Source organism: Mesoplodon mirus, assembly GCF_964341445.2.
Source record: "Mesoplodon mirus genome assembly, chromosome: 15".
NCBI lineage: Eukaryota > Metazoa > Chordata > Mammalia > Artiodactyla > Ziphiidae > Mesoplodon > Mesoplodon mirus.
This window is the reverse complement of record NC_138991.1, coordinates 22,800,961-22,821,822: the sequence shown is the minus strand read 5'-3', so window position 1 is coordinate 22,821,822 and position 20,862 is coordinate 22,800,961. Positions and strand designations below refer to the sequence as shown.

The 20,862-nt window shown below is 46.8% G+C and overlaps 2 protein-coding genes across 2 annotated transcripts in view; one reads left to right on the top strand and one right to left on the bottom strand.

The window, feature by feature from the left end:
- The first annotated feature begins 9,202 nt into the window (after positions 1–9,202).
- Positions 9,203–18,727, top strand: RAB5IF (RAB5 interacting factor). Its single transcript, XM_082645065.1, has 4 exons — positions 9,203–9,537; positions 11,433–11,536; positions 16,597–16,726; positions 18,180–18,727. Exons 1-4 carry the CDS (start codon positions 9,424–9,426, stop codon positions 18,219–18,221), a joined length of 390 nt encoding a protein of 129 aa, XP_082501191.1. The 5' UTR covers positions 9,203–9,423; the 3' UTR covers positions 18,222–18,727.
- Positions 18,440–20,862, bottom strand: part of SLA2 (Src like adaptor 2) — a gene marked incomplete at its 5' end in the record, with an annotated part of 20,641 nt that continues 18,218 nt past the window's right edge. Inside the window, 2 exons of the mRNA XM_082645057.1 lie at positions 18,440–19,901; positions 20,310–20,442. Coding sequence (XP_082501183.1) covers positions 19,736–19,901; positions 20,310–20,442 — 299 coding nt within the window. The 3' untranslated portion in view covers positions 18,440–19,735. The remainder of the gene's footprint in view (positions 19,902–20,309; positions 20,443–20,862) is intronic.

The window sequence follows — 20,862 nt, the reverse complement described above, 5'->3', positions numbered from 1 at the left end:
GTTTTGGTTTTGTTTTTCAAAGCAGAAGGACTGATCCACTATGACCCTGGGCCCAGCCTGGAGACAGGACAATTGCTGAGTTCTTACTCTGCCTTACCTCTTTCACCCTCCCTCTAGTAGCTGCCTGTGAGTGTTGTGTACTCTGCATCCCTATTTCCTGGGCCTCACGAGTATTCCACATCCTCTTCATCACAGTGTGCAGGGGGCATATGTATCCCAAGCTGGACCAGTCTTCCTTTGTGTCAGCAGTCAAGCTTTGGAGTTGCTAAGTGGTAAGGGGACTTAGTGAGCTGGTAACTTTGTCCCCCCCCTCTCTCCTAATGAGGAAGGAGCATGACTACAGGATGAAGCCAGCACAGAAAGAAGCAGAGATGTTATATGGATACTCTAGACATGTCTGAAACCAGTACCGTCTCTGGACTTCCCTATTATGTAAGCTAGTAAATTCCCCTTTTTGCTTAAGCTACTTGTAGCATTTCTGTTGAAATGACTGTACATTGTAATTGCAGCCCAAACATTATCTCTTAACTTTTGTACACACATTCACCAAAAAAAAAAAAAAAGAAAAAGAAAAAAAGAAAAGAGAGGGCTTCCCTGGTGGTGCAGTGGTTAAGAATCGACCTGCCAGTGCAGGGGACACAGGTTCAAGCCCTGGTCCAGGAAGATCCCACATGCCGCGGAGCAACTAAGCCCGTGCACCACAGCTACTGAGCCTGTGCTCTAGAGCCCGTGAGCCACAACTACTGAGCCCACGTGCCACAACTACTGAAGCCTGTGCGCCTAGAGCCTGTGCTCCACAACAAGAGAAGCCACGACAATGAGAAGCCTGTGCACCGCAATGAAGAGTAGCCCCCGCTCACCGCAACTAGAGAAAGCCTGCGCCCAGCAACAAAGACCCAGCACAGCCATAAATAAATAAATAAAATTTTTTTAAAAGAAGAAATATAGCAACACTCTATAATAACACATTCATTTATTATTATTTTTTTTTTAAAAAAAAGAATCCCTAGGGATTCAGGACTCTGGATTATTTATTTATTTATTTATTTAGGCTGCTCCGGGTCTTAGTTGCAGCACACAGGATCTTTAGTTGCGGCATGTGGACCTCTTAGTTGCAGCATGCATGTGGGATCTAGTTCCCCGACCAGGATTGAGCCCAGGCCCCCTGCACTGGGAGCACAGAGTCTTACCCACTGACCACCAGGGAAGTCCCTGGATTTTAAAACTACACGCTAGGGACTTCACTGGTGGCACAGTGGTTAAGACTCTGCGCTCCCAATGCTGTGGGAGGGGGTGGGGAGGGTTCAATCCCTGGTCAGGGAACTAGATCCCGCACGCTGCAAAGATGATCCCGTGTGCTGCAACTAAGACCTGGCGCAGCCAAATAAATGTTTTTTTTAAAAATCACTTGCCCAATACCACACAGCTTTTAAGTGGGAGAACCCAGAGAAGTAGTTCTCATGCATCAGGAGAGCTTACAAAAATGCAAATTCCCAGACCTTACCCCCAGAGAGTCCAGGAATCTGCACACTTCACTGATGCCACAGGAGATTCTCATGCTATTGCTCCAGAGACCTGATCATTTATAATCAGGACACTGACTTATCCCCAGGAAACTGCTGAGTTGGGAAGACAGCACCTCATCTTTCAAAGTTACAAGGTGAAAGACAAATACCGTATGCTAACACATATATATGGAATTTAAGGAAAAAACATGTCATGAAGAACCTAGGGGTAAGACAGGAATAGACACAGACCTACTAGACAATGGACTTGAGGATATGGGGAGGGGGAAGGGTAAGCTGTGACAAAGCGAGAGAGAGGCATGGACATATATACACTACCAAACGTAAAATAGCTAGCTAGTGGGAAGCAGCCGCATAGCACGGGGAGATCAGCTCAGCTCGGTGCTTTGTGACCGCCTGGAGGGGTGGGATAGGGAGGGTGGGAGGGAGGGAGACGCAAGAGGGAAGAGATACGGGAACATATGTATATGTAAAACTGATTCACTTTGTTATAAAGCAGAAACTAACACACCATTGTAAAGCAATTATACTCCAATAAAGATGTAAAAAAAAAAAAAGTTACAAGGTGAGAGGAAGACTGCCACCAAGTAGTCCCCCAAGACCATTTGACTTCCCTCGGCTCCTAGGAGTTTATAATGTCCTGAAGGTCGAGTGTAGCCTTCCTGAGGTTGTCATTTTAATTACATAAGTAGTCAACATTCACTATAGAAAAATTTTAAGTAAAGGTACAGTAGTCCTTTCACTTTCTGCAGTTTCAGTTACCCATGGTCAACCTCAGTCCAAAAATATTAACTGGAAAGTTCCAGAAATAAACAGTTCATAAGTTTTAAATTGCATGCTGTTCTGAGTAGCATAATGAAACCTCCCACCCTTCGGCCCGGGAACGTGAATCATCCCTTTGTTCCACTTATCCATGCTGTAGGTGCTCCCCACCCCGCCTATTCGTCACTTAGGAGACTGCTCTGTTATCAGATCCAGTGTTGTTATACTTCAGTGCTTGTGATCAAGTAACCCTTATTTTACTTAATCATGGCCCCAAAATGCAAGAGTAGTGATGCTGGCGATTCACATATTCTCTTACTGTGCCTAACTTATAAATTAAACTTTATCATAGGTTACGTACACATAGGAAAAAAACATAGTATACATAGAATTTGCTACTATCCATGGTTTCATGCATCCACTGAGGGTCTTGGAACATGTACCCTGTGGATAAAGGAGGGACTACTGTAAAAGGAGAGGAGTTCAGTACAGTGACTAAGAGCCCAGCCAGCTTTTGGAGACAAATGTATGAAAAACATTTAGTAAAGTTGGGACCTGGTAAGGGCTCAATAATGCTAGTAAAATATTTCTTGTGGGCAAAAAGAAGAGGACCAGGGCTTCCCTGGTGGCGCAGTGGTTGAGAGTCCGCCTGCCGATGCAGGGGACACGGGTTCGTGCCCCGGTCCGGGAAGATCCCACGTGCCGCGGAGCGGCTGGGCCCGTAAGCTATGGCCGCCGAGCCTGCGCGTCCGGAGCCTGTGCTCCGCAATGGGAGAGGCCACACAGTGAGAGGCCCGCGTACCGCAAAAAAAAAAAAAAAAAAGAAGAGGACCAGCATACAAACTCAGACCTCTACTTCACAACCAGTGCTCTTTCCACAGCTCCTTGGTTTTCCCCCACATGGCTCCTGATTTCTGTGATTCCATCTATCTCTGTCTGAGGCCACAATCTTACCCCTCAGAGCACACCTTCCTCCAAACCCTGCTACAGGCAGCTGGCAGTGGTATAGGGGCATTCAACTGGAAGGGACACCCTCAGGCCCAAGACTGACATCATATGTTTAATTGGTGCTAAAAAGCCCCAACCTCACAAAGGCAACATTTCCCCTACTTCCAAATCTGTCTCTCCCACTTCCAAATCTGACTCTTCATTAAGTTCTTTTCCATCTTAGACCACCCAAGACGTTTATTTTAACCAGATGGATGCACTGGGTTTCAGCCAAATTCCCCACTTCCTAAGATAAGGAAAGCTTTGGGTAAAGGCAGAAAGGGAACACGTCTCAGTCCCATGAATACCTTCTCGGCAAGGGCTTTCCAGGCTGCCAGCTTGGCTTTGTCTGCTCCTAGAAAGCTAAGAGGAGGGACACAGATGAGGTTTCAGATGCCTGTTGGACCTCTAACTTTGCTGTGTGACCTTGGGCAGGATCTAAGCACCCTTCCAAATACAACTTTCTGTGACACTCTCCTCTCCTCCCATGTAAACACAAACTTACAGAATCTTGGAGTTAATAGCAGAGCTTCAAAATATGATACAATATGACATACAAAGAATTAACTTTTGCGGGGGGGGAGGCGGAGAAATAAATTTATCTCTGTTTGCACGTATGATCGGATATGTAGAAAACCCTAATGATTCCACACAAAAAACTGTTGAACTAACAAACGGATTCGGCAAAGGTGCAGGATACAAAAATCAGCACACAAAAAGCAACTCTGTTTCTGCAATGAAAAATCTGAAAAGGAAAATAAGAAAAGGATTCCATTTACAATAGCATCAAAAAGAATAAAATACTTAGGAATTAACCAAGGAAGTGAAAGACTTATATGTCGAAAACTACAAAACATCACTGAATGAAATTAAAGAACATACAAATAAATAGAAAAACATTTCATGCTCATGGATTAGAAGACTTGATATTGTTACTACCAATGCAATCTACAGATTCACTGCAATCTCTATCAAAATCCCAATAGCTTTATTTTTTTCAGAAATGGAAAAACTCATTCTAAAATTCATATGGAATCTCTAGGGATCCCCAATAACCAAAACAATCTTGAAAAATAAGAACAAAGTTGGAGGACTCACGTTTCCTGATTTCAAAGCTTACTACAAAGCTACAGTAATCAAAAGAGTGGTACTGGCATAAAGACAGACAAACAGACCAATGGAATAAAAGAGACGGCCCTGAAATAAACCCTTGCATATATGGTCAAATGATGGTGCCAAAACCATTCAATGGGGAAAGTAGAGTCTTTAACAAATGGTGCTGGGAAAACTGGATATCCACATGTTGAAAGAATGAAGGTGGACCCTTACCTAACACCATATAAAAAAATTAACTCAAAATGAATCAAAGACCTAAACATAAGAGCTAAAATTATAAAACACTTAGAACGTAGAAAAACTTGATGACATTGGACTTGACAATGATTTCTTGAATGTGGCACCAAAGGCACAGGAAACAACAACAAAAAATAGACAAATTTCACTTCATTAACATTTAAAACTTTTGTATATTAAAGGACACTATCAACAGAGTAAAACGGCAACCCACAGGACAGAGAGGTATTTGCAAATTACATATATGATAAGGAATTAATATCTAGAGTATACACAGAACTCCTAAAACTCAACAACAAAAAACCAAAAGACTAGACTCAAAAACAGGTAAAGGTCTGGAATGGACATTTCTCCAAAAGAGATATACAAATGGTCAGCAAGCAAGTGAAAAGATGCTCAACATCACTAATCATTAGGGAAATGCAAATCAAAAACAATGAGTTACCACTTCACACCCATTAGGTTGGCTGTTATAAGAAGAAAAAAAAAACCCCAGAAAACAGGTGTTGATGAGGATGTGGAGAAACTGGAACTCTTGTGCAATGTTGGAATGTAAAATGGTACAACTGCTACGGAAAATGGTATGGCTATTCCTCAAAAAATTAAAAACAGTATTATCATATGATCCAGCAATTCCATTCTGGGTATATACCCAAAAGAACTGAAAGCAGAGGCATGAACAGATATTTGTACACCCTTGTTCACTGTAGCATTATTCACAATAGCAAAAAGGTGGAAGCAGCCCAAGTGTCCAGTAACAGATGAATGGATAAATAAAATGTATATACCGTGGACACTTAACAAAGCTATTATTCAGCCTTACAAAGGAAGGAAATTCTGACATGCCATGACATAGATGAACCTTGAAGATGGTGTGCTAAGTGAAATAAGCCAATGAGAAAAAGACAACACTGTGATTACAGTCTTATGAGGAACTCAGTCAAATTCAGAGACAGAAAGTAGAATGGTAATTGCCAGGTGCTGAGGGGAGGGGAGAACGGGGAGTTAATAGTTTAATGGGCACCAAGTTTCAGTTTTGTAAGATGAAAGTGTTCTTAAAATGGATAGTAGTGATGGCCACACTACAAAGTAAATGTACTTCACTGTGTCACAGAACTATAGACTTAAAAACAGCAAATTTTGTTATGTATATTTTAGAGCAAAATTTTTTAATTTTTTTACGTTTTAAAAAAGAATTAACTTTTATTATTTTAATAATAAAACTTTAATAATTAATAAATTTATTATTTAAATTTAATAATAAAATTATTAAATTTAATAATTATTAATAATAATTATCATTATTTATTATAAGTTTTATTCCAATTTTCTCCATCTTCACTGCCCCCACCAAATTTCACCTGGGTAAACTAGTCTCCCAGGGCTTCCCTGGTGGCCCAGTGGTTAAGAATCTGCCTGCCAATGCAAGGGACATGGGTTCGAGCCCTGGTCCGGGAAGATCCCACATGCCGCAGAGCAACGAAGCCCGTGCGCCACAACTACTGAGGCCCGCACGCCTAGAGCCTGAGCTACGCAACGAGACGCCACTGCAATAAGCCCGCGCACCACAGCGCAGAGCAGCGCCCCCCTCGCCGCAACTAGAGAAGGCCCGCGCAGTAACAAAGACCCAACGCAGCCAATAAAAAGAGAGAAAAAAAAATCTTATCTAAAAACTAGTCTCCCACTGTGATCCAGTCCTTCAAATAGCAGCCAGGGTGATTTTGTCAAGATGCAAACCTGAAAAGTGAAGTGTTCCCTGCTGAAATCCTTTCTGTGGCTTCCTCCACGCTTGGGATAAAAACAAATTCTTCATGGCCATCATCAAAAAGACAAGAAATAACAAATACCGGCGTGGTTGTGGAGAAAAGGGAATCCTTGTGCACTGTTGGTGGGATTGTAAATTGGAACAGTCACTGTGGAAAACACTGTAGAGGATCCTTAAAAAAATAAAAATAGAACTACCATACGATCCAGCAATTCCACTTCTGAGAATATACCCAAAGGAAATGAAAACACGAATTCAAAAAGATATTTGCACCCCCATTTTCATAGCAATATTATGTACAATAGCCAAGACATGAAAACAACCTAAGTGTCCATCGATGGATGAATGGATAAAGAAGTTGTGAGATACATACATACACACATACACGAATATTATTCAGCCATAAAAAAGAGAACATCCTACCATTTGCCACATCATGGATGGAACCTGAAGGCATTATGCTAAGTGAAATAAGTCAGACAGAGAAAGCCAAATACTGTATGACCTCACTTACATGTGGAATCTTTAAGTATAATAACATTTTAAAACTCGTAGCAAAAGCGATCAGACTTGTGGTTATCAGAGGCAGAGGGTGAGGGGAGAGGGAAGTGGAGAAAGGTGGTCCAAAGATACAAACTTTCAGTTAAAAGATAAATAAGTACTAGGGATGTAACATACAACATGATGACTATAGCTAACACTCTGCCATACAATGTATAGTAAAGTTAAGAGAGTAAATCCTAAGAGTTCTCAGGACAGGAGAATTTTTTTTTTCCTTTTTCAGATTCTTCTTTCTTTTCTTTTTATTGTATCTATCTGAGAAGGTGGAGGTTAGCTGATCTTACTGTGGTAATCATTTCACAATATATGTAAGTCAAATCATCATGCTGTAGACCTTAAACTTATACAGTGATGTACATCAATTATTTTTCTATACCACTGGAAAAAAATTATTCAGCATGATTCTCCTCGTCCTTCCCCAACTTGTGGCTTTATACCTCACCATTAGCCGACATGGTTTCATCTCCTGGAATGCCCTCTTCCCTTCCCCTCCCTCTCCCTCTTCTTAACTCCTATTCTTCCCTCAGAGTTCAGTCTTCCCTAACCCCCCAGATCAAATTCCCCATTACAAACCTTTGCCACCAGACCCAGCAGACTAAAAACTTACCTCTTCTGTCTTTGACTCCAGGCTAGGTATTTTCCCAACATTCTATGACAGAATGATCTGTCTGTCTCCAGCACTGCATGCCACCAGGGAGTCTATAAAATAGGCTTTATATCAGTGGTGCACATCCAAACTGGAGTGAGCTGGTTAGGCTTTACCACAGTTTTGCATATGGGAGAGAAACTGTTCAGAGAAGGGAGGGCTGATAAGAACAAGATCCACGGGAAAGTTAGTACTAAAGTTGTACGTCCATGTCAGGTATATGGCTGTCCCACCAGGTCCAGACAAAGTAATGTCTGTTGAAGTGTGTATCATCTTTGGGGTCCAGCCCCACTCAGCCTACTGAAACAGGATCTTGGGATTGGGCTGTGGGAGAAAACAACAGCTATGGTATTCTGAAAAAGTTTCCTAGGAGATGCCACTGTTCACCTAAGGTGGAGAACTACATCTGAATGTTGACAGGTATGCAAAGGATGTTCTGACCTTATTGATATTCCTTAAGACTTCAAGTGTAAGATTAAGAGTGCGGATTTAAAAAAAAAAAAAAAAAAAAAGGGGCGGATTTTCCTCTTTTTTTTTTGGCCTCGCCGCCCCGGCTTGCAAGATCTTAGTTCCCTGACCAGGGATTGAACCTGGGGCCATGGCAGTGAAAGTGCGCGGGGCCCCAACCACTGGACCGCCAGGGAACTCCCCAGAGTGCAGATTTTGAAGTCAGACAGACCCAGGTAACAGTCGAGTGATTCTGAGTAAGTTTCTTTGCCTATAGAAACCCACCATGTAGGATGATGGGCCTTGCTACATAGCACAGTGCGCATGACACCACCTGGAGGGCTTACTGAAACGCTGATTATGGGCCCCACCCACAGAATTTCTGATTCAGTAGGTCTGGGATGGGGATCTCAGAATTTGAATCTCTAATCAAGTTCCCAGGTGATGCAGCTGCTGCTGGTCCAGAAACACACTGTGAGAACCACTAACCAAGTCCATAGCGAGGCCACGATAGATAAATACCCAGATCTTCTGATAGCCAATAAAGTACTCTCACAACTTTACTCCCCCGAGGAGTCCTCAGCTGGTTCCAACATGCTATACAGCCTTAGAAAATCACTTCCCCTTTTTGGATCTCCGAGCTCACATTTGTCAAGAGGGTGCTAGGCATGAGGAGACACTAAGTTATTACAGAAAAGAGTTAACTCTGTGAACAAGGTCCTACGGGACTTGAAGGGTTAGGGGAGAAAACGAGCAAGGGCTAAATCCTGAGGGGCAACTTGTGGCTTCCGGGGAGCAAGGTTTGGGCTCGAAAGGACGCCTCGGGGAAGGTAGCGCCGCGTTCTGCCCCGCTGCTCGACGGGACAAGCTGTGGTGGATTGGACGACGCTCCTGTCCCAACCTCTGCTTTCGCCTCAGCCACCGTTCTTCAGTCTCCGCAGCACCTCCTCGAGCTCGTGTCGCCGTCCCTACCAAGATTGTCCCTTCCCGCTCACTCTACCGCGGGGCTGGCGGAAGCGTCCCGTCACTTCCCCGCGCGTAGAGCGCTTGCGCCGAAGCGGCGGTTGCTCTTCCGCGTAGATGGCTGTGCGGCCACCGATTGGCTGCGTGGGCACGTCGGCGGGAGGACGCGCGGCGCTGCGTTGTTCCGCCCTCCGCGCTCCTGGTCTCGGCCGAGCTAGCAGAGCCAGGGTGTTTGGGTAAGTGGGGGCAGTCGCAGGCGCGCCGCCGAGCCGATTCGTTGAGCCTGTTGCTGCCCGCTGCCGCCGCCGCCGCCACCGCCACACCCCGTGCGCCGTGACCCGCGACCCGCGACCCCGACCTCTTTTAGATCGGCCCGCGCGCCCCAGGCTCGGCCCGGGCGGCGCGACGGGAGGATGAGCGGCGGGCGGCGGAAGGAGGAGCCGCTTCAGCCGCAGCTGGCTAACGGGGCCCTCAAAGTCTCCGTCTGGAGCAAGGTGTTGCGGAGCGACGCGGCCTGGGAGGACAAGGTGCGGTGGGGCCTGGCGAGGGCGCACGTTCGAGGAGCCGGCTGGGACTCGGGGACGAATAGACAGGCCCGAGCCTGCCCCTGCCCCCGTCTGGGCGCTGCCGAGTGTTCGGGTTGGTGGGGCGGGTGGCCCAAGGGTGTCGGGGCGAACTCGGAGGGCCCGGCTGTCGGGCTCCGGGCTCACTACGGAGTGGCCTAAGAGTGAAGTCGCCCTGGTCAAGGAGGGGGTGGAGGTGTTGCCACCCCACGGGCAGGTCGGGTGTCTGAACGGCGAGAGCGAGCTGAATTCGATTCGATCTCCGCCTTTTACTCCCAGTAGGATCTTGAGTAAGTGACTTACCTTGTCGAATTAACTATTTATCCTCGTGGTTAGCACGAACAGTAACGGTAACAGACTTCTACTGAGTACTTGCTGTGTGTTGTGCGCCCTCTGTGCGTCATCTCACTCAAGTCTCCGAACAACTCTGAAGTGGGGTACCGTGGTGCGGTAAAGCATTTAGCACATGGTGAGGCTCACTAAAGTTGAGCTGCCAGTGCTTTACTGCTGAATGAGAAAACAGAATAAGTGTGAGAGTTGAGAGGGGAGAATGAGACCACCTTTCAGGGGTGCGTGTGTGGTGTGTGTGTGTGTGTGTGTGTGTGTACACGCGAGGGAGTGGGAGAGAAACCACCAAATGTGTGTGAGGAATGGTTGGGGGACTTCAAGATGTCCTTACTAGTCACGCTCATTCAGAAGATCTGAGTGTAAGCACTTCCCCAACTCTGGCCCATCGCGTGGAAGGAACCATCACAAATAGCTTGATTCCAGTTGGCCTGAAAAGAATGTTAGATTTGCAGTCTTCCCCCCCCCCCTTTTTTTTTTGGACTGATGAAGTAGTTTTTCATCAGTTACTTTCATCAGAAGTAGTTTTTCCTAGAGTTCCTGTAAAGGGGGGGATGGGAGGTACTTCCTGAAGGTGCCCTTGTCCTGCCCATAGTGCTGCCCAGCTGTTGTAAAATCTTTCTGATTTGCTGTGTCATTTCTTTCCTTCCTTGTGTAAGGACTGGTTTCTGCAGTCCGGGGCAGGTCAGAAACCTGAGTCTTCCGTGTTCTTGTATGAAAATTAGATATGCTGGCACCTGCCTCCTGCACTTTTGTTTCTAATCTCTTTTCTCTTTTGTGAATTACTCAAAATTCAGAGTTTGGGAAGGTGGTACTGAATTGGTTAACAGTCAGCCCTTCTGCCTGTGGGTAGTCTGTTCATGTCTCTCCAGGTCAGATAACTGGCCAGTAGCTCAGTTACTATCACAGCAATTTCATTTTTGTAGCTTCTGAAAAAATAAAGTAAATGATTTTTCTAAAGATTTTTATGTAGAGCACAACGCCCTGGAAGCCATCACTTAAGATAACTAAATGCATCATTTTTTAAATTTATTTTATTTATTTATTTATTTTATTTTTTTGGCTGTGTTGGGTCTTCGTTTCTGTGCGAGGGCTTTCTCTAGTGGTGGCAAGCGGGGGCCACTCTTCATCGCGGTGTGCGGGCCTCTCACTGTCGTGGCCTCTCGTTGCGGAGCACAGGCTCCAGACGCGCAGGCTCAGTAGTTGTAGCTCACGGGCCTAGCCGCTCCGCGGCATGTGGGATCTTCCCAGACCAGGGCTCGAACCCGTGTCCCCTGCATTAGCAGGCAGACTCCCAACCACTGCGCCACCAGGGAAGCCCAAATGCATCATTTTTTAACCACATTTTAGTATAAGAAGATGTGGAGATTCAAGAACCATATACCATTGCTTTTGGGGAAAATTCCTCTGGAAGATGAGTTTAGCAGAAAGCTTTTCTGTTCCTCACCTATCACAAGAGGCTCTCTTGTGGCACCCACTCCAGATGATGCACACATTCTCTCTCTTTTCTACAGGATGAATTTTTAGATGTGATCTACTGGTTCCGACAGATCATTGCTGTGGTCCTAGGTGTCATTTGGGGAGTGTTACCATTGCGAGGTTTCTTGGGAATAGCAGGGTAAGTCTTGGGTTTTTTGTTTTGTTTTGTTTGGTTGGTTTTTTTCCCTGTGTGTGTGTGTGTGTGTGTGTGTGTGTGTAATGACTAAATCAAAAAACTGGCCCCATGATGGCACTCCTGGGTCTGATACAGCACTCGTCAATTCCACAGGCTTGGGAGCAGCTTGGGTCAGGCATGTTACCTTTATGAAGATCCGGGTTAGTTTATTCATTCATGGGTCCATAGTGACCTCATGCAAGAGGTTGCCATATTGCCTGTTGGCAGCAGGCATCTAGTTCTGACATGACCTTTGTTGTCTGTGGAAGAGCTTCTAATACTTGATGACCACTCCCTTGTGCACTGTGCTGGATGTCCTGAATCTTGGACTTGGCAGAAGTTGTTTTAGGTCCCTCCTTTTTTTTTTTGGCCACGTCTTGCAGCATGCGGGATCTTTAGTTCCCTGAACAGGGATGGAACCCGTGCCCCTTGCAGTGGAAGCGCGGAGTCCTAACCACTGGACCGCCCGGGAAGTCCCAGGTGCCTACATTTTAAAGGCAGTGAAAAGTAGGAGATGAAGCCCTCAGTGTTTTATTGTGTGCCTGTGGTAGCAGTTGACACCAGCTCCCGGTCGTGGCTCAGCTTGTTAACCAGTCACTGAGAGCAAGTCCGGATGCCCGCCAGGTTGACTTAATAGGATCTGTGGAAATTGTCTTTTTCTTTCTTTTTAAGATGTATTTATTTATTTTTGGCTGCATCGGGTCTTAGTTGCAGCACGCAGGATCTTCGTTGAGGCATGTGGGATCTTTTGTTGCGGTGCGCGGGCTCTTCGTCGTGGCGTGCGGGTTTTCTCTTCTCTAGTTGTGGCGCGCAGGCTCCAGAGCATGTGAGCTCTGTAGTTTGCGGCACGTGGGCTCTCGTGTTGAGGCGCACGAGCTTAGTAGTTGTGGCGTGCGGGCTTAGTTGCCCCATGGCACGTGGGATCTTAGTTCCCCAACCAGCGATTGAACCCAAATCCCCTGCATTATAAGGTGGATTCTTTACCACTGGACCACCAGGAAAGTCCCGGAATTGTCTTAGGATAGGAGTTGTGGGCAAGTTATAGTAGAAATGGACAGGCAGGCCTCTGGGAATACAAACTGTCATACTCACCCATGGAAAATCACATATATTGTTTTAACCGTGATCACATACATCTCTTATTCCTTACTCTGGGGTGAAAAGTGTGACATCGTTTCAAACTCATTGGAGTTGCCTGTTTTTTCAGAAGATAACCCAAAGGAATGTACAGTCCCCTCTCCTAACTAAAGAGTTGTTGTTGTATTTATGTATGTATGTATGTATGTATGTAAGTACGTATGGCTGCGTCGCGTCTTCGTTGTTGAGCGCAGGCTTAGTTGTGGCGAGAGGGGACTACTCTTCATTGCGGTGCGCGGGCTTCTCATTGCAGTGGCTTCTCTTGTTGTGGAGCACGGGCTCTAGGCACGCAGGCTTCAGTAGTTGTGATACACGGGCTCAGTAGTTGTGTCTCGAGGGCTCTAGAGTGCAGGCTCCGTAGTTGTGGCACATGGGGCTTAGTTGATCCGCGGCATGTGGGATCTTCCCAGACCAGGGCTCGAACCCGTGTCCCCTGCATTGGCAGGCAGATCCTTAACCATTGCACCACCAGAGAAGTCCCTAAAGAAGTTTTCGATTTATGATGCTGAGCTTCATTTGTCCAAGGAAACTGTAAGAGTTTATCCTCTGACTGACTTTGAGTGGACATTTGATGAGGACTCATTGAGGGTCATGAGACACAGGCAGGACCTGGCGTTCACAGAGGTCTTCTCAGGGTGGAAGTGGTATGTAGATACATTTTTAGAATGTTGGTCACCCAGTTTTAGCTTTCTATGAGAAAAAAAAAAAAAAGGCAGATATAAGGAAAATGCCAGAGAAGGCAGAAGGCAATCTAAAGGCAAAAGGTAGTCTCCTGTCTTCCCCAGATCACTTTTCTAGGAGAGGATGACACTGGTTCAAACCCCCAGCACCTATCTCGTCTTGTAGGAGTCCTACGGGATTTTTCTGAAGTCACCCAATCTGGAAATAATATAGCAAAGACTAGAGCTGGTCTAGTATCCTTCCCACTGTGGCAAATGAGTAAGGCTGCCCAAACAGATTTTTTTTTTAAACTTTCTAGAGAGCTCTGGATTCAAGTTCCAGCTCTGCCACTTTCAAGCTACATAATTTGGAGCTCACTTTCTGAGACTCAGTTTCCTTATTATAATGGGGGCAATAAAGAAGTGCCTTCCCCATGAGATTGATGTGTGAATTAAATGAGATGATACAAGTAAATTGCTAAGTGTAGGGCTTAGTACATCGTAGGTACTCCATAAGTGGTTCACTGCAATCATATGATTAGCTTTACAAAGAGTGATAAAATATGGCTGGCTATTGAGAAAGCAAGAAACAGGGTGTTTGCAGTGAATTCACCTTGGAGTGGCTTACCCATCATGCCACTTTCTCAGGACTGCCTGTTTTCTAGGGTTCAGTCCCACACTGTCCTGCCAGAGCCAGTTTCTCTCACTCCAAAGGAATCCCTTCCCTCCTTTGGTTGGCACCTTTTTCCCAGCTCTTGGAAAGTGCCCAAGGACATTGATTTTTCCACACACACCCACCCCCTTTCCTCCATCTGTCTGACTCAGCTGCCTGGTGCTCAGTTGTGGTGACTGTCTCCTCCCCACTTCCCGCCTCCGCTGCCCTCTGTCTGGACCCCCACTTGACTTCTCTTCATTTCTGGTGTGGCCACCAGCTAGGGCCTATTAAGGTAAAGCCATTTCCTTGGGTCTCATTACTTAAAATTTGCCTGGGAACTGAGTGTGATGGTTCTGCTCTGTCTGCCGAGGTTTTACATTATTGGAGAGGGGTTCTGTTCATCCCTTTCTGCCTCTCTGTCTCTCATAGAGCTTGGCACATGATTAAGAGGTGCTCAGTGGATGCTTGTTAAAATTTTTGAAAAGCTGAAATGAGTTCCCATTGACCCTTGGAAGCAGAGTCATATATTACCTTCCAGCCCTGAAGTCAGTATTTGTTAGAGATTCATTATTTTGTTAAGACTGGAGTTTTTAAGATAGAATTGTTAAAAATCCATTTGAGAGTCAGTCTTTTTTTTTTTTTTGCTGCCCCATGCGGCATGCAGGATGTTAGTTTCCCCACCAGGGATCGAACCCCTGCCCACCTGCAGTGGAAGCCAGAGTCTTAACCACTGGACTGCCAGGGAAGTCCCCAGTATGTTCATTTCTTTGTCCACCCATTTGCTATGTCATTCTCTCCCATTTCCAATACAGAATTTATGCCCATCCTTAAAGCTCAGTGTGAGCCTTTCCAGTCCTTTTCCTGACCCCTCCCCCTTGTACACTAGACTTTTAAATGCCTTTGTGTCTGTGAATTCATTTTCTACTTAATGTGTGCCCCTTGGAAGGCAGGGCCTCTGTCAGCCCTTTTCTCTCTCCCGTCATCCTTTATTTATCTCTTTCTCTTATATTTCCCTTTCTCATCTCACTAAGCAACCACCTCACAGCTGGAGACTGTCAGTGAGTCTCCATTCACTGTCCAGCCCTAGCTTATTAGCTGAGCCCCAGAGTGACACTGCTAAGTCCTGATAGTAGGCTCTGTCTAGAGCCACTAACTCAGCCTGTCCAAAATGGAACGCCTGTCAGGGGGAGGTGGCCAGATTGGCTGGGTCCCGCGATTTCTAGTAGACGATCAGGATATGGCCATGACATAGCCAAGCCAAGGACTGTATTTCGTGTGAAATCCAAGAAAAACGATCTGTCCTTCCTGACTCCCTGCTTCTGTTACTGGACCCATGGTTCTCCCAGGTCCTTAGGCTTGAAGCCTTTGCTGATTCTTGCCTCCCCATTCAGCCGTTTTCCCAGTCCCTGTCCTTAAACTTTATTTGTACTTACGTCCTGAAACAGGTCTAAACCAGCCTCCTAGCTCCTTTTCCTTCCACTCACGAGAAAGCCCATACTCTTGACTACTCACAAACTAGACTTCCTGGTGTATGTACACCCTACCTCCTTGTTACCTTGCTCAGACAGCCTCAGGGTCTGTTCCCTGCCCCGCCCCCCCAAATACCGATTTACACTCATCGCCATCATACTGCCCTGCCCTACACCAGCCCACACTTAACTGCTAGGAGGAACCTGTTCTCTTTGCATTTTCTACTGCAGCCTTCAGAAGGCATGTGGCCTAAGGCTTATAGTCCCCCATTGGATTAGATGCCGTAACTGGAAAGGTCATAAAGAGAGTTTTGATCACTTTATGAATATTACTTTTACATAGTGACAGTTCCAAGAGATCAGTAGAGCAGAGTGACGTGTTACTACTCACAAAATGTTACGTACGCATACAGTAGAACATTACTTGGCCATAAGGGTATTCTGATTCCTGCATCAGTTAAATCATATGTGATAGGGGTCAAAGACCTTCCTGGAAGTGCTCACAAACCTCTGGTTTCAATTCCACTCTGACTGCTGTTTCTGGCCCCTAATAGGTGGTGAGCTGAGGGCAGGAACTGTCGTGTTCACCTCTGCATCAAGTGCAGTAGCAGACAGTGGACATTCAGAAATGGTCTCCCGTTGGGAATTTTGCAGAGGCTGCTTTACTGTGCCCTTGCTTGCTCAACTAGGCCATGAAGCAGCAGCTTAACATGTGGTTTCCCCATGCCCCCCCACCCCCACCCCCCGAGCTGGAGCTACCTGGAGGCCCATGTCAGGTACTGGACCTATTTGGGGTTGTTCAGCAAGCAGCCTTCTGTCATACTTCAAGGGGACTTGGAGAACTTATATGTGCTTTATTTTTATTTTATTTTCTGCTTTTGCTGGTCAGCTGAAAAGAGTTGCTCCTTTTTTTAAGTCTCTAGCACAAGCAAGTGGGCAGCTCCATTGAGGGCCTAGGCGTTTTTATGTATGATTTCATTTGCCCCCATAATAGAGTTAACTGTGCAACGGCAAGTGCCCTGATAGAGCTGGACCATGTTGGTGGGAGTTCTCAGTCTTCCAAGCTCACAGTTTATGTTTGGTGCTTGTCCTCCCTTGCTCCAGATTCTGCCTGATCAATGCAGGTGTCCTGTACCTCTACTTCAGCAACTACCTACAGATAGATGAGGAAGAGTATGGCGGCACGTGGGAGCTCACAAAGGAAGGGTTTATGACATCGTTTGCCTTGTTCATGGTATGTGTAGCTGATAATTTCACAGCAGGTTTTGTCATTTCCTGAGATGTCAGTTATTCAGGGGGAGCCCCTTGATTGAGTTACAATGTGTGATTTGGGTACCATTTTTCTAGACTCCCGAGGCTGGAGGGCGTGTCCTTTCTTGAGTTAATGTCCCAAAAGATGTGGTGTGATACACTGTATAGTCTCCCTGTGGTGAGAGCTCATTGTCAGTTTCTACATCTAATTCTCAACTCTGGCTGCATATTGAAAACTGGAAAACATTTAAAAATATATTCATAACAGCCAAAAAATGCAAACAGCCGTCACCCGATGAATGGCTAGATAAAATGTTATATACCCGTACAGTGGAATATTACTTGGCCATAAAGAGGAATGAAGAACTGGTACGTGCTACAAGGATGAACCCTGAAAACATTATGCTACGTGAAAGAATCCAGACACAGAAGACCTCACGTTGTATGAGTCCATTTATGTGAAATGTCCAGAATAGGCAAATCCGTATGGATAAAAAGTAGATTAATGGTTGCCAGTGGCAGGGGTGGGAGGGGAAATGGGAAGTAACTGATAATGGGAATAGATTGATTTTTTTTTTTTTTTTTTTTTTTTGCGGTATGCGGGCCTCTCGCTGTTGTGGCCTCTCCCGCTGCGGAGCACAGGCTCCGGACGCACAGGCTCAGCGGCCATAGCTCACGGGCCCAGCCGCTCCGCGGCACGTGGGATCCTCCCAGACCGGGGCACGAACCCGTGTCCCCTGCATCTGCAGGCGGACTCTCAACCACTGCGCCACCAGGGAAGCCCGGGAATAGATTTTGTCTTCAGGGTGACGCAAATGCTCCAAAATGTTTTCGCAACTCTGAATATACTAAAAAACCTCTGAATTGTATCCTTTAAAAGGGTAAACTTCATGAAATATGAATTATACCTCAAAGTTATTTTTTAAAAATTATAGAACCTAGCCCAAACAACGAAATGAGAACCTCTGGGAGGTGGCGCCCAGGCATCTCTCTGTAGGTTTGTAAAGAGCCCACAAGATTGCAAAGGCGAGTCAGGTTTGAGAACCTCTGCTTTATTTGATATGAAGCTGACAGGGTATGATGTAGTTTTGTTTTCACGTTTGTTGCTAATGCTAACACTTACTAGCGGTACAGTTTGCTTTACCTGTATCATTTCCACACCTATAACTCTAAGCCCTCACACTCTGGTCTCTGTTTGGCAGGGGGAGAGACTTGTCCAGGGTCCCTTTGGGAGCACAGGACGGTGGTCCTGGGCTCTATTAGAGACAGCTTGATTTCAGTGAAATTATGTAAGCCCCCAGGCAGCTTATGCATTGGATAGCCCCCGGGAAGTACACTGTGCGCACATTCTTAGGATGCTTTTGATTTGTGGAATGGGAGCCTATGTTGACCCTGTTGGTGAGGGAGCCCATGAACATTGCTTGTTTCCTCTCTAGGTCATTTGGATCATCTTTTACACTGCCATCCACTATGACTGACGGTGCACAGTCCCCACCTGCTCCCTGTCTGGTCCAAAGGACCCTCTTAGTTACACCACAGAAGCACGATTGTTGGGGGGCACCCCAGCCACGCGGAACCTGGAAGACCCGTGTTTCCTGGACCGAGAATCAGTGTGTGGGGCGTCAGTGTTTTCTGCAAGGGTTGTGACCTGAAACTTTTTAAAGAACCATCCACCTTTTGGGGAAGCTTTTCTGAATTGTCCATCACCAACCGTTTCTTCTTGGATACCATCATGAAACACCTGTTTGCCGATTGGAGCTGTCCTTCAATTTGGTGCACCTCTGGATCTGGATGAAACATTAAATTGTCTTCCTTTTCCATCAGGTGTATGGTTTTTAAACTATATCAAACATTGGCATTTCAAGTCTCCTGAAAACAGTATGGCAGTACGTGCGTGGTCCATAGCACAGTACAAGCAGCATCTAATAACAGTTTTCGTTGTAGAATGTTTTCGGATACTTGAATAAATCAGATCTTTAATTGAGCCCCTGTTGGTGATACCTGATGAAGCCTTTCCCACCTCACCTCTAGCCTCAGAACCCAATAGGAGCAATAGAGGTGGTGCCCTCCCATCCCCTTCCCTCTTCCCCCTTCCCTTTTCCTCCTCTCCCTGCTCCCTTAACACCTCTATCCAGGCTTCTTTCCCTTAATGTGCAGCAGGGAAATCCAGGGCTGGAGTTGGTGTAGGCTGTGGCCTTGACTTTGTGGAGGGAGGGCTTACCGCCTTCTGATGCCCTGATGCTCCCGCTCAGCACTGAGACGTGACTAAGCTCACCGCAGTGTGCTGGGCTCAGATGGTGTCCTTTGCATTTGGCTACAAGACGGCAAGGCTGTTGTAGCTGAGAAAGCTTAGCCAGGTTCAAATGATGAGCCACAAAATGAAAGATCTGAGAGCTAGGACTGTCCAGAGAAGGGGCTTAATGGGGACGTGGAGGGACCCGGACTGTCAGAGGTCCTGCTCTTTGCCGTGGCGGTCAGGTGGAAGCTGGAGAGCCCAGGTTCTGCTGCCGTTTAAGCCACCCATCCCCTCTTCCTTTCTGTCCCTTCTAGGCCGTAGTTCTACCTTCTGAGGTGTGGTGGCATTCTGAGTGAGACTGGTCAGTTTTCCTTAAATGATGGTTTTTTTCTCCTTGATGCCAGTGGGCATTCTCTGCCTCGTGGGAGTGGTTGTGGGGATGTAGAATGAGACTCGACAGGCAGAGGGAGGAAGGTGGTACTGGGGCTCCCAAACTCGGGAACTGGCTGGGTCACACCAAGGACATCTAGTCTCCCTGGAGTCCTGGCCCTGTTCTTAACTGGTCTTTACTTGAACTAGAGGCTGTAGGTCAGGTCATGGCACTGGGAGGAGGTTAGGTGACTTCTTAGGGCTGAGAGAGGAAGGAACAGAGGATAGAGGTGGGACTCTGGCCGTGCCTCTGTGTCCCAGCCCTCCCCTCACTCTGCACAGTCTTTGCCTCTGGGGTGCTCGGTCAGGCTGAGCTGAGTTGGGGTTCTAGGTGCTGCAGCGTTGGTTCCCCTTTTGGCCTCTGCTTTGGGCCTTGGCATCGTCCAAGGAGATGTCATCAGTCAGGCTGATGTAGGAGCTAAGGGCCTCCCGGAGTCCCTCACTGAGGGGGGACTCCTCCCCTGTGGCAGATGCTTTGGAGAACAGGAGAGAGCTGTGGAGAGGGGGAAGGAGTTGCATCAGGGAGCCTCACCCTCCTCCCTGCACCTACCACATGGTTCCCTGTTCTCAAAACCTGCTGAAAAACTCACAGTGGTTCCCTGTTCCCTGTCAGATCAAACTCTCCTTGACTTCACTCAGGACTGGTGCTCTCTGTTGGACCCCATCTTGTCTGACCTTCCATCCTGGCCACCGTGGTGCCCAGGCATGCCCCATATCCATGCCTACTTTGGCCTCCCTGCTAGTCCCCCCAGCAGACCTGCTGAGCCTGGGCTGGCCTGAGTTCAGTCAACGCTTATTGGCTCCCAGGTGTCCCTGAAGGTGACAAGCCCATTCTGGGTTCCCAGGGGTGGGTCCTTCTAACTCTCCTTTGTTCTGCCTTCACGTTCCAGGGGCTCCTCACCTGTCCAGCTCTTTCCAATTGAGTGGTGTCCTCTGCACAGTCACAGGTAGAGGTATGGACTTGCCAGGGGGTGAGCCGGCCCTCCGCAGGGCACAGGGCTTCTTGAGTAGGCAGCAGATGTCATCCGCCAGCTCTGAGGAAGAGACCTAGACCCTTGACATGGCTGGCTCCAGCCCTGCCTTCCTCCCCAACAACTCCACCCTCACCCTGACAGCTTTCCACACTTGGCAGGTGGGAGCATGAGCCCCAAGCTGTTAATCTGGAAGCTGACATGCAGTCAAAGGTCATTCTGGGCTAGGTTTCGGGAGACGTAATTTACCGTGTGATTTCGGGTAAGTTGATGAACCTCTTTGAGCCCCAGTTTCTGGTTAGAAAAGTGCTTTGGAAAGAAGAAAGCTAAGGGATGATCAGTCTCTACTTGTTCTGTCAGTATCTGCTGCATGGAATGACTGTCCTGAAATCCCCCGATCAGTTTTCCCAGTAGCAGTCTTTCCTCTCTGCTTCTCTGACACTCTGCTGGAGTGGCTGCAGTGCCTGTTACAGAACAGGCACC